The 13,495-nt window shown below is 45.4% G+C and overlaps 1 protein-coding gene across 1 annotated transcript in view; it reads right to left on the bottom strand.

Annotated features, from left to right (window-relative positions):
* Positions 1 to 11,222, bottom strand: part of RHOBTB3 (Rho related BTB domain containing 3) — a gene marked incomplete at both ends in the record, with an annotated part of 29,270 nt that extends 18,048 nt beyond the window's left edge. The window contains 3 exons of the mRNA XM_082013350.1: positions 1,974 to 2,166; positions 10,860 to 11,076; positions 11,170 to 11,222. Of these exons, the coding sequence (XP_081869476.1) occupies positions 1,974 to 2,166; positions 10,860 to 11,076; positions 11,170 to 11,222 (463 nt within the window). The remainder of the gene's footprint in view (positions 1 to 1,973; positions 2,167 to 10,859; positions 11,077 to 11,169) is intronic.
* Between the last annotated feature and the right edge of the window lie 2,273 nt (positions 11,223 to 13,495).

Below are 13,495 nucleotides of genomic sequence, written 5' to 3'. Positions count from 1 at the left end.
AGGCACATAGATACTGCAGAATATGATTTCATTACACATATTTTGCATCTTTCTGGCTTTTACACCACAATAGGTATTTTTGATGATTGTGACGATGATGTATTTTTGACGATTATGTGGCTTAACTGTTAGCCAGCCTGGCTCAACTTCGCTTAATGCCAGTAAGAACTTGCTGGCCACGGATGTGCTTTCAAATGTGCCTTGCATACTCCACATTAATTTCCTCTGCTCAGACCTATGGATAATATGTAATAACACAGGGGTTTTTTATTTCTTTTGGCAGCACCATTTGCTACTACAGAGGATTAAGATCTTAGTAATTTGTATGAGCAAACTGCTGTGTTCACACATACCTCCTAGAAACAAAAGGGCTCTGTGTCTGCACAGCAGTCTGCTCTGGCAGGTCCCAAAGCGAAACCATGGCTGGAGAGCCTGGCTTCTCCCACGGCCACGTTATTTAGGGAGGAAGACAGAAAAAAAAAAAAAAAAAGTGGAAAACCAAAATGCTGGTATTGGAGTCACTCGGGTTGGTGGTACACTATGCTTAAATAAAAAGTGTCAGAAAAGGTGTTGGGAAGACAAACATCAGTTTAGCAAGACCTTGCCTTTAGAATGGCAGCATTATTACCCCTGTATAACTCAGAGCATAAAAATGTTTTATCATTATCTGTGAATTAGTAAAGGGAAGAAAATAAAGATTTAATTGTTGTAGAGTTCTTTAACAGTCCTTTCTCAATCACCAGGCAAGAAGATATGTAAGTAGTCCCTGGCAAAACTGAGAATTATGTCCACAGAAAACGTATTTCATATAGCTTAATATTACAAATATTAATAAATATATAAATATAATAAGTATATAAACATTCATATAAATATAAATATTCATCTAGTTTAACATTATAAAATAAATGTCTACATCCACCTTGTCCCTTACTCTTAGCAGGAGGAATGCTCGGAAACACTTGTTTTAGCCAAACTCATAAAGTAAAAGACAACTCACAGGCTCAAGTTTTGCATTCATTGCTTTAGGAAAAAAAAAAAACGATTAAAAATCAGGACCCACAACTAAAAAGGCCATTTGAAAATCAACAAAAGCACAAAGCAAAACGTTTGAAAATACAGAATAAAGTCTGTACATCTGTTCTATCGGTGTCTGTGGTACTCTTTATGAACCTTATTTCCCTGATGTAAACAGACAGGAGTTACAAGTGCCCACCCAAATGTGTTCTCACCAGCCTTGCCCTCGTCGGTTGCTGGACACTTGTGAGTCCACTTGGTCCTTCCACAGTTGCGTGACTTCGATTTTCACACTGAGTGGCCAGCAAATACCCAGTGTAAAATGAATTTGCACTGCCCTCACAGCAGCCTACTGATCAGCCTGGGCAGGGTGTTGTGTGAAACACGTAAGGTATACCACAGCCATACCATAGCTATACCATAGCTACTGCGCCATGCCAGGCCACCTCCGTTGGCGCGGCAGCGTGGAGCACTTTGTGGCACCTGAAGCTGCTGCGTCCCTCCATCCGACCACAATCTAGAGAATTTCGGGGCTTTTCCCACCCCCCCTCCCGTGGCTGCAAGCTGCTGGACTTAGTTTTGGTCTCACACACATTTCACACCTGGGACACAACCAGAGAGAACTCACAACCACAGGGTTCATCTCATACATTCAACCGTACGCTGCTCAATCCAAAGCACTGGATTTAATCCCCTGAGTGATGACTGCACAAGAAGAGTCGTTGCAGAGGTCAAAGCAGGACAGGATGCCTTTCATCGCCAGGGTTAATTAAGCATAATGTTCTTGCCAATACACCAGTCTTCAGAGCCATAATACATGCACATATTACTGTCACCCTGACAGACTAATTGTTTCTGTTAGCAGCTTGGAAAAACAATCGGCTTCTATTGAAATGACAGCATATCTTACTTCCAAGTGAGATTTTAACTATGACTACAGGAGACTGGATACATACCGTTTTTTCTTGCACCAATAGCAGAAATTATTACTGGAACTGAACAGTGGCTTAATGCTTTTTTTATCATTGGGACATAACTGTCCTTTAATTCTTGAAATGAAGTCTTGTCATTGACGGAGTATTTAATCACAATAATATCAGCTCCTCCAATGAGACTGCGAGAGGTGTACCAGTCACTGTCAAATATATCCTAAACAGAAAAAACATTGATCAAGAATTCCCTGTCTACAAATGAAAAGGTGAACTATTCAATATTCTTAATGAAAAACCTTACAAAAATATTTTTAACTGACAATCTCTTATTTGAAGACATGCAACAAAAAGCAAAATTCATCCTTTGATACTTCCTTGCTTGGAGAACACGTTGTTCATTATAATAAACTTATAATCTTATATAATCTTTTATTAATTCAGGAATTCTTCAGGAAGAAGCAAAAATAGGGTTTATCTAGGAATATGCTTTGCAGGAAGAAACTTTACTGGCAGAATTACTGAACTTTCAAATGCTTTTATTAAGTAAATAAAAGCAGCTTCAGTGGTAGATGTTTGCAGCAACTCATACAAAACCATTATTCATCACAACATTTTAGGGCAAAGGTTACACAGAACTGTGCTATTTACTCATGGACCTTTAAACACAAGTTTCATCAGTTGTGCGTGATTTTTATCTGCTTCAAAATATCTTCCATGTAGTAACAAGTGTTAACCTCTTCAGGATAAGGACTTCATTCACATTACCAAACTTTCTTTTTTGACTTAACATTTAATTTGTCATTGTTCTGTGCCACAAGTGTAAGATTTACACTCTAAAATTATTTTCTATCTCATAATTTATAAAGGTACTGGATTCACATGTAATATAGAGTTATTACTTGTGTATTTGTCACGAGAACTATAATTTCACAATTTCTGCTCTACCTAAAGGTAGCTCATAAATACCAACGAAAGCCATGGCTTATGCTCGACCAAAAACCCTTGACAGAAATCTGGAACTGATCCAGAGGACTGACGATCAACTGAAAACCCTAAAATACGGTGCCCTCTTGGAACGGAAAGACCTTATTTCGGCCTTTCAGTACTTAAGGGGGGCTGATAGGAAAGGTGGGGACAGACTTTATACCAGGGCCTGTAGCGACAGGACACGGGGCAACGGTTCTAACGTGCGAGAGGGTAGATGTAGATTGGACATAAGGAAGAGATTTCTAATGAAAACAATACCAATTAGAAAAGTAGTTGTATTTTGGAAAACAGAGCAACAGCAAAAAGACAGTATGGCCATTACCCTGTATGATTCCCCAACCCCTTTAGTACTTAGCCCAACTTGCCATTTTTCCATCTCTGCAGGTGCGGGGAAGTCTAGCAAAATTATATTTTTTCCTCACATAAAACAGCTGCAGGAGTGCATGAATGCACCTCTTTGTTTAACTATTAGGGGAAAGAAATCCTGTGGGAACTTGGTGCAGGCTGTAACAGCTTCCCAGGTGTGTGTGGCTGCACACTGCCGCAGGTTTGTGGAGGTCTGTGCTTTCCACCACCGCCCTGTGCCACCACTGTGTGTCTCTGTTAACCCTGTTGAGAAGGATTTTACCAAAGCTGATGAAGTTCTGGTGGGGATGGACCCCTCTCCTGGGTTGGGGCCAGCCTTGGGTACACCAAAGAGTGAAAAATGCAGAACGCGCCAAGCAACGTCTCACAACACCTGGTTCCTGCTCCCGTTGTGCAGTCTCCCTGTGCCCTCACGTATTCGATTTAACATGCCTGAAAGCCCGTCCTTGAGGGTGGATGCTATGTTTAAAAACACAGAAGAGAAAGACTTGTTTCCAGAGGTCTCCTTGCAGTTATTTTCCTTTTGCATCAGGTGTAGCATGGGCTGCTCAGATTGCTGCTCTGTGCCGGGAAAACTGTCCGCAAACGTCTCTGACAACGAAGGGTTATTTGCCCAAGGCATTGCTGAGACAGAGCAGCTGGAACCTCCTTGTTTATTGCTTTTAGGGAAGCTTTCATGCAAAAAAGACAGGGGGAATTTCTTCAGATTATGAACGTCTGGAGTAACGTGAATTCCAGGCTGAATCTATGAAATTTATGTAGCAGCTACTTCTCATCGTGTTTCCTGCTCTTGGCACAGACCACTTCCCAAGACAGCCACTGACAAAAGGAAAAAGTAACTGCACAGCTAAGGTTATTACCATATGACCTTATTAATTATAATTATACTCCTGTCGCTATTCCTCTCAGGACTTATCAGAAAAAAGATTCATTCTTTCCTTGTATGTCTCCATTATATACATCTCATAATATATTCTTCCCACCCGTGAATCATACTTCTGAAGCATGAACGTTGAAAATAAAGCCTTCAGAGGCGATGAAGACCCGATTTTCCTACAAAATCACATGGCCCCTCAAGAGGACAATACTTGCTTTGTTAAAAGTAATTTATGAATGCCTTCACGGAACGGCAGTGAAATCCACTGTGCCCTTGCAATGCCCACACTTTCTAAAAGCTGCTCGTAAATGTCCCCATGTCCACCTAAGCCAGCCCTTGATCTGGGTCAGCAGCAAGAGCAAACACTCTTTGAGGGGACAAGGGAGCCTGGTCACCACTGAGGACTGTTCCCTTGGGATTTCCCCAGGATCCAAGAAGGCTGCACTGGAAATGTCAGAAAGTTCATCTTTCTCTAATGATGCATTTACAGACTCATTCTCCTTTAAAAGACCCTTCTTTCCCCAGAGCCTGCTCCAATTTTTCAAGGTTTCTCTGCACTTTCTGATCAATCAGGTCCACAGCAGAACAAATTTTTCAGGTGTACTCTGCATAGGCTACTCATCCCCTGAACTTACTCAGCTAAGTAACATGCAGCATAGAAGGAAGTATCTTCTTCAGAAATCAAGGGAATTCAGACCACAATGCTGGAGTGCCACTTTTCTTCTTCAGTCAAGGCTTTCCAACACAGCTGTAACTCATTGAGCTGACCCCCCACCCAAAAAATATGAAGGCTAGCATTGTTCTGTGTTGTCCTTATAAAGTAATTCAGTAATATTTGTCAAAAGCCAAAATAAAGAACACAGTAGGGAAAATAAATTACCAGGATACTATCACTTGTTTTAAACCACCAACCTGAGACAGCGAAGCTTAAAAATGAGAAAGGAGAACATACGAAGAAATTAAAAGTTGCAAGCTGTGGTTTTGTACCGAAGCAGTAATATGACTGGATTTCTAAAAATAGTAAGTAAAATTAAAAAGTGGATCAGATTCCTTTACCGTCAGGCATGTTAAGGGCCAGCCAGCCCAGCCAGCACAAGGACTTTGCTGCAAGGAAAGGGCCAGATAACTACACCATGGATGATGCCATGGAGGTAGGACAGCTCACAGGATTGAAGGAACTGCCGCTGTTGGTGCAGTAAGAAAAGCAGATAGAAAAAGGAGACTGATGGAAAGAGACTGTCGAAAGGGAGAACTTAAAAAAAAAATGAAAATCACAGAACACCTTGTCAAAGTCGCAGTTGAAATACTTGAGCACGTGGGAGTCCCACGGAGGTCCGCAGCCTGCGCACGCCTCCAGCGCGGGCACAAACACAGCACGGCAGCCGTCGCTCCGCCAGTGCCCAACCCAGCACGAGGCACCCTCCGAACCCCGGCTGCTCTCCTTCCTCCTTTTGTAGCATTTCTGCTACTGGGAACGTGATGATGTCAGTGATTCTCTAGAAACGGGGCAGTTTTTATAATCGAGCGGAACACAAAAAATTTCTGGAAGTTTTGTTCCCTGGGGTAAAAAACTAAATACATCCCAAAAAACAGGTGGCTCATAGAGGCAAAAAATAAGGGACAGCAATACCCCCATCCCAGGACCAAAATACTCTCGTGTGCTTATAGTACTGCTCCGAACAAGAGAGGAAAGAAGAAGAGAGATAACGCAGGCAGAGGGACGCTCGCGGTGAAGTTTTCATTCTGACGTTTCTTTTCCAGCATCATAATTAAACAAATCATAATACAAATTGTATCTCCTATGCTACACTCCGTTCTGAAGCTGAGGAACTTGCCATCAGATATTACAACTTTTGCCTGCACTTCTTCTACAGTTTTCCCTCGTGCATATACAGAAGCATAGCAAAATTCAGTATGAAGTTACTGAAGTTGCAAACTACACGCAAGCCAATGAAATGGCAACTCAGTCCTGAAGATTGCCAAATCTGATACAGAGTGCTAAATAAAGCAAACTTTTGCAGAGCAAATCTTAAAATTCATCTTGCAAAGTACTCCTTGTAAGTTGTTAGCTCCCATACTGAGGCTCACCCCCCAAAAAATTAGAAAAACTGGGACATGTTAGTTTAACATGCTTTATGAGAGAACAACTCGAGTATGCATTAGCAACTGATCAGTTATTAAAATCACAATATTCTGCATGGATGTTAGCACACAGGTATGTTTTCCCTAGTTCTTTATACCTCCTCTCATCCTGGGTCTGTATCTTTTGTCAAAACAATTTCCAGCCATGTGAATCATAAGGACATCGGTCCACTTGTGTATCTGTCCTCTGCACGTGGCAGATACCAGCGTGCAGCTTTGCAAATGTAGCAGAGGACAGAGTGGGCCATAGTGATACACCCAGTGACTGACACACAGACATCAACGTGGTTTTGGAAACAGTGACATTTTGCCCCCAGATTTTGAAAATTGCGCTCTACTACTACCTCTAAAACCCTGTGTCATTTGTGTTAATGATAACATCCACTGTTGGCCACCCTCACTTATCAAATACCATACCCTCGTGGAAGCGCTGCTGCTGTTTCACCAACCACAGCAGGATGATGCCTGCGTTCATGGCAGCGTTCACTGCGTGGTCCAGACCTTCCATGCTTCTCCAACCCACTAGTGCATGCGCACTTTGGCAGCTGCTGAAAAACCTTGCTGCAGCCCTTTCAAGGAGACATACAGTACATAGTACGATGCCCAATATCATAACATCATCAGGAACAGTTCAACCAAAGACACTTGAGCTGTTGACCCCTCCTGCAGACTCAGAGTTGAGTGGTGTCCTGTGCTGACAAAGACACGTGCAGCAGCAGACTGAAACATGTGCAAACTCACCCTGTACCACAACCTATCCCACAAAAGGGTCCTCCCATACACTGGGGAGCTCTACTCAGCATCATAAAATCATAGACTGGTCGGGGTTGGAAGGGACACTTCAAGGCCATCTAGTCTGCAGGAGCATCTTCAACCAGAGCAGGTTGCTCAGAGCCCCGTCCAGCCTGACCTGGGATGTTCCCAGGGACGGGGCATCCACCACCTCTCTGGGCAACCTGGGCCAGGGCTTCACCACCCTCCTCGTGAAAAATGTCTTCATTAGATCTCGTCTAAACCCGCCCCCTTCTAGTTTAAACCCACCGGCCCTTGTGCTGTCGCTCCCGGCCCCGCTAACAAGCCCGTCCCCACCTTTCCTACAGGCCCCTCTCAGCCCTGGCAGCTGCAGGAAGGTCTCCCCGGAGCCTTCTCTGCTCCAGGCTGAGCCCCCCCAGCTCTCCCGGCCTGTCCTCCCAGCAGAGCTGTTCCAGCCCTCGGAGCGTTGCTGGGGCCTCCTCTGGCCCCGCTCCAGCAGCTCTGTGTCTCTCCTGTGCCGAGGGCTCCAGAGCTGGACGCAGCACTGCAGGGGGGTCTCCCCGGAGCGGGGCAGAGGGGCAGAACCCCCTCCCTCGCCCCACTGGCCACGCAGCTTTGGGGGCAGCCCAGGACACAGGTGGCTTCTGGGCTGCAAGCGCACGTTGCCGACTCCTGTCCAGCTTTCAACCCACCAGGACCCCAAGTCCTGCTCCATGGGGCTGCTCTCCATCCCTCATCCCCCAGCCTGGGCTGATACCGGCGGCTGCCCCGACTCAGGGGCAGGACCCTGCCCTTGGCCTTGGTGAACCTCAGGAGGTTCATACAGCCCCATTCCTCCAGCTTGTCCAGGTCCCTCTGGATGGCATCTCATCCCTCAGGTGTGTCAACTGCACCACTCAGCTTGGTGTCATCTGCAACTTGCCAAGGGTGCCCTCCATCCCACTGTCTATGTCATTGATGAAGATACTAAAGAGCACTGGTCCCAGCATGGACCCCTGAGGGACATCACTTGTCACCGATTTCCATCTGGACATCGAGCTGCTGACCACTACCCTCTGGATGTGAGCATCCAAAAATTGCTCATCCACCCACCAGTCCACCCATCAAACCCATGTCCCTCCAATTTAGAGAGAAGGGTGTTGTGGGGGACCGTGTCAGAGGCCTTGCAGAAGTCCAGATAGACGACATCAGTAGCTCTTCCCTTGTCCACTGATGTGGTCACTCCATCACAGAACGCCACTAGGTTGGTCAGGTAGGACTTGCCCTTGGTGAAGCCATGCTGGCTGTCTCAAATCACCTCCCTGCCCTCCATGTGCCTTAGCAGAGCTTCTAGGAAGATCTGCTCCAGGATCTTTCCCGGCACAGAGGTGAGGCTGATGGGTCGGTAGTTCCCAGGGTCCTCCTTGCTACCCTTTTTAAAAATGGGTGCAATGCTTCCCTTATTCCAGTCACTGGGGACTTCACCTGACTGCCAGGATTTCTCCAATACCATGGTGAGTGGCTTGGCAACTACGTCAGCCAGCTTGCTCAGGACTTTGGGATTCATTGCATCAGGTCCCACAGACTTGTGCATGTTCAGGTTCCTCAGGTGGTCACAAACCTGATCTTCTCTTACAGAGGGAGGGACTTTGCTCCTCCAGTCCCCATCCTGCAGGCCATCCCCTCGAGAGGTGTGGGAAGACACACTGCCAGTGAAGACTGAGGCAAAGAAGTTGTCGACTTCTCCTCAGCCCTCTCCTCATCCGTTGTTGCCAGTTTGCCAGTCTTGGTCATCGGGGGGGTGGGGTACGCTTTCTTTGGCCTTCCTTTTCTGGCCGACATACCTCTGGAAGCCCTTCTGATTATTCTTTGCATCCCTTGCCAAGTTCAGCTCCAGCTGTGCCTTGGCCCTCCTGACCCCATCCCTACACAACTGGGCAGCATCCCTGTAGTCATCCCAGGATCCCTGTCCCTGCTTCCACTGCCTGTGCATTCCCTTCTTGCCCTTTAGTTTGCCCAGCAGGTCTCCACTCAGCCGTGCCGGCCTCTTGCCTTCCTTTCCTGATTCCTTACACCTGGGGATCAAGAGCTTTTTGCTCTGTGGAAAGTGTCCTTAAAGATCTGCCAGCTCTGTTCTTCTCCCTTGTCCCAGGGGGTCCTATTGACTCACTCCATGTTTTAGTAACGTGCAACAAGAATCCTCTTCCATGAAGAAATTGAATGACCTTCTATGACTTGAGGCGAGGTCAGTCAACATTTTAAATTGCCCTGTACCATTTCCCTAGGCTACCAGAGGAACAGTTCTGCAAGGATCACCCTGACATAGCAGACCACAAGCATCCAGACTACGGAAAACAATCCTGTTCTGCCTAACCCTAGCAAGGAGACAGCTTTGCTCAGAGCAAATAACCCGCTGCAGGCGCCAGCCCAGCTATCTGAGTTGTGTTCTACTACGCCAAAAATGCCATTTGTTCCTCACCATTCCCAGTGATAAACCTCCTGCCTCCTTTAGCTGAGAAAGGAAAAAAGCAAAAGGCCTCAGAAATATAATGCTGCTGACCATAACAAGCTAGCTTTTCAACGGCAAAAATGATAAGGTTTCCAGAACTAAAGAACCTTGTTTTGTAGAAGAGCAGATGCAAATAAAATGACATCAAACCACATGAACTGTGTCTCCAACGTGGGTCTTTTTTTTTGCCCTTCTCCAGGTATCCCTGCTTGCCTTCCCACCTCTCTTACCAGCCTCCAATCCTCTGAAACACCTTTTGAAGTCCTACAGCCTTAATTTATATTCAGGAGCCTTCACTCATTGTTGCGCTCCAATGACTCCAGCAAACTGCAGGTACAGGTCACATGTGGCTTCAAAGATTAAAAACAATATCCCCCAGTCCATCTAAACCGGTGTCTGTAAGCACAGCTGACAAAAAAAGCTTGAGAAATAGAGAACAGAAAGATAGCTAAACTGGATCATTCAGTTTTAAGATTACAAACTTCTGATCATGTATTTCCAGAACTGGTAGTATTAAAAAAGACCCTTCCCTTGTGGGACTGCAAAAATCAACCTAAGGATAGAATTATGGAGCTGAAACTGATTATTGTTTTAATTTATAAAAGCTGCTAAGCTTAATTTTTTTTAAGGCTACTAAGTAGTCACTAAATATGCTTTAATTTAGATTATCAGTATCATTTCTTACATAATCATTGATCTGCTCATACTCATAACTAAGTTACTAACAAAAGTGGTGACAACTTGGAACAGCACCAAAATCCTTTCTACTTACCTTCAAATAAAGGAAATAATGTTAAGATGTGATTGTTCATTCTAACAGAAGTAAAATGACTCCATATACTGTATTTTGCAAGATATCAAATCGTTTAAACTGTCATTTTTTCAAAGCTGGAAAACTGACTACCTTTTCATTCTTACAGAAAAAATATACAGGTTTTGGTTTATTGTTGATAAATATTTGGAGAGAGTGCTTATGATGCAGTGTCACAAAAAAGGGGTTCTTCTTTACTTCTGGATTATCTTCAGTAAAGTTTTCACTCAACAGCAGGGTTGAAAATAGCACCTTCCTACAGAGGAGGTGGGCAGCGCTCACTGATGAGAAACTTTCTGCTGCACATTGGCGAGCTTGTAGCATTACCCTGGTTACAATTTCATATGCTTTTACTATCTGCAATAATTAAAATATTAATAAAATCCCATAATAATGAAAATAATTTAAAATCGGGATAGATTTTCATTTTATTGAAACAGCTTACCCTGTTAAGTGCAGTTAAAAAGATTGAGAGCGATCTCTTACCCAGACAGGACAGTCGTGTACCACCAGCCTGACATTCCCAAACACGCGGGCTTGATACTCGGTGAAAACTGGGTGTCCGACGTGACTGGCAGACAAGCTGCTGTCGATCTGGGAAATGAGAGCGCTTCTCCCGAGATAGCTCCAGATCAGGCTCGGCTGCCGATTTTCCTCAGAAAACGCATCCCTCTCATTCCCAAAGGCTACGATATTAACCGACCTAACGTAAAAGTAATAAAGACAAAGCTGTGTTAACAAAGATGAAGGGCAGGGGTAAGATGGGGAAAAAAAATCCCCTTAAATCAAAACTAACATATTAATCCTTCCGAATCCTTTTCCCTCCCTGGATTTTAACACCACCGCCCCCCGCCATCAACAGCGAAGCACGTACATGATCTCAAACCCTGCAGCAGGATGACAGCGCAGCGGAAAAGCAAGCTGGCAGCGCTGCTCTCATCACAGATCCCCGCGGCGGGGGGTCCTTGGCTGCGGGGTCCACGCTCAGCCTCGCTGCTGCCGTCCCCGCGGCTCCTGCCGCGTCCCCGCGACCGCGGCCGCTCTGGCGAGCCCCCGGCCGCGCGCTCCGGGCTGCCGACGGCAGCGGCGGCAGCGGCAGCAGCAGCAGTGGCAGCAGTATCTGCGGTGGTAGCAGTACCGGCAGTAACAGCAGCAGCAGCAGTGTTAGCAGTATCCGCAGTGGCAGCAAGCGGCAGCAGTAACAGCAGCGGCAGCAGTAGCAGCAGTAGCAGCAGTGGCAGCAGCGGCAGCAGTATCGCCAGTATCGGCAGCAGCCCCGGCACTGGTCACTGCGTCACTCAGCGGCTATAGGTGAACTCGAAGCTCAGGCGAGCGGCCGGCCGCTGGGTCACGGCCATCGCATCCTGACGTCAGCCAGCAGGAGCACGGCACGCGCAACGGACGCTGACGTCTCTGCAGCGCCAACGCGGCGCAGCCCGGCCAGCAGAGGCGGACGAAGGCGCTGGAGCGGAGCGCGCGCGGCCCTGCGCGGCTGCGGCTGCAGGGCGCGCTGCCTCCGCCGCCGCCCGCGGAGGAAGCGCCGGCATCACGACAGCAACCCGCTGCCTCAGCGCGTCTCCACCAGCGGAGACCAGCCCCGAGGGACCGTCACAGCTGAAGGAGAGAGCGGTGTGAAGGTCCTCTGTCAAGTTATTTAACCTTTTTTTTCCTTTTTTTAGTTAAGTAGTATCTATCTTTTCAATATTAGGCTGATAATTTCTTAAGTGCCATGTAGGTTTTTTTACCGTTCGTTTCATGTTTAACACACGGTTTTCAAAAAGGAGAGTCTCCAGTTATAATAAAATAAACACAAATACCGGGAACCAAATCCATTTTAAAATGGCATGTTGTCTGTCAGATACTACTATATACCTTACAGTAAAATAGCAGAGTAAAAATATTCTAGGCACGCTACATGATAAATAAACACTCCCTAGTATGTGAACACCTGCTGCTGTTAATCCCACGGGCAAGAATTCATTTAATGCAGGTCTTGATATGGTTATCAACAGAATAATTAACAGACCTTTGCCTGCAACAGTCCATACTCTGAGAAAAGTACTATTCTACTGCTGGTAAATGTAGGAGATGACAACTGATGTCACTGCCAAAGTTTTATACCAGTATTGTATTGACTGGCTCGTTATAAGCATTAATAAATTGCAAAAAAAAAGCAAAAATTGTAAGCATTAATATCTGCTACATGTTAATGAAGTGAAATAGTATTTATATTCTCAATATAAATTCTACAGGGCCTACAAAAAGCCCCCACAAACCAGCAACATATAATATACCAACATTTTTATTTCCCCACATTTTATCACATTCCATTTTCTTCTGCTTTTCAATCTATTTTTGCTCAGAAAACTAAAAGTCTAAAGGCAGGTGGAGGTTTTGGTTTTGTTTACCCCTCAAAAAAAAAAAACAAAAAGAAGTTTGAACGCTTCTTTCTTAAGTGAGTTCAAAAAAGTGGGCAAAGGAAGCTGTTGTTTTTTCCCCACATCCTCAGACTGTGATGCGTTGTCCTCCACAAATCCTTGGTAGTGTCCAAACACTGGTTGTATGAGGTTCATTTTGTGAGAGCCAACATACTTGGAGCCATCACACGCTTGCAACCATGTCTATTGGTGTACTTTTTCAAGGGTACTGAATATCCCTTGGAGTCCTTAAATTTGCACTTGTAGTGGTCTAGATATTGCAGGCGAGGAAACCTTTGAGCGAAAAGTTCTTTACAACACTAGTGAGCATAACCTAATGTAGCTAAATAAATGAAAGTGCACACACACGTATGCACAAATATGTATACACACATATTTGCACACATATATTTACATACCTGCCTACATACATGTATATACACATACACAGGCAGACATGCACACACATAGAGAGTTGTAACATCAAGAAAAACTGGGCTGGTAAATAAGGCAGCCCTGGTGAGAAGCGACCCAATTAACCCCAACTCCAATAAGCTTAGCTTAGTCATTGCTGCGGACCTAGCCCTGCACAAGGGTGCGAAGGGTGGGGGTACCAACAGAGATGGAGGGTCACAGAAAACACTCGTTTTCCTCCCACTCCTTCCTTGAACCACCTGGAAAACTAATTAGGACTGCCAGAAGCAT

Source organism: Phaethon aethereus, assembly GCF_964289735.1.
Source record: "Phaethon aethereus genome assembly, chromosome: Z".
Lineage (NCBI taxonomy): Eukaryota > Metazoa > Chordata > Aves > Phaethontiformes > Phaethontidae > Phaethon > Phaethon aethereus.
The sequence above is the reverse complement of the archived record's forward strand: the minus strand, read 5'-3'. Positions and strand labels throughout refer to the sequence as shown.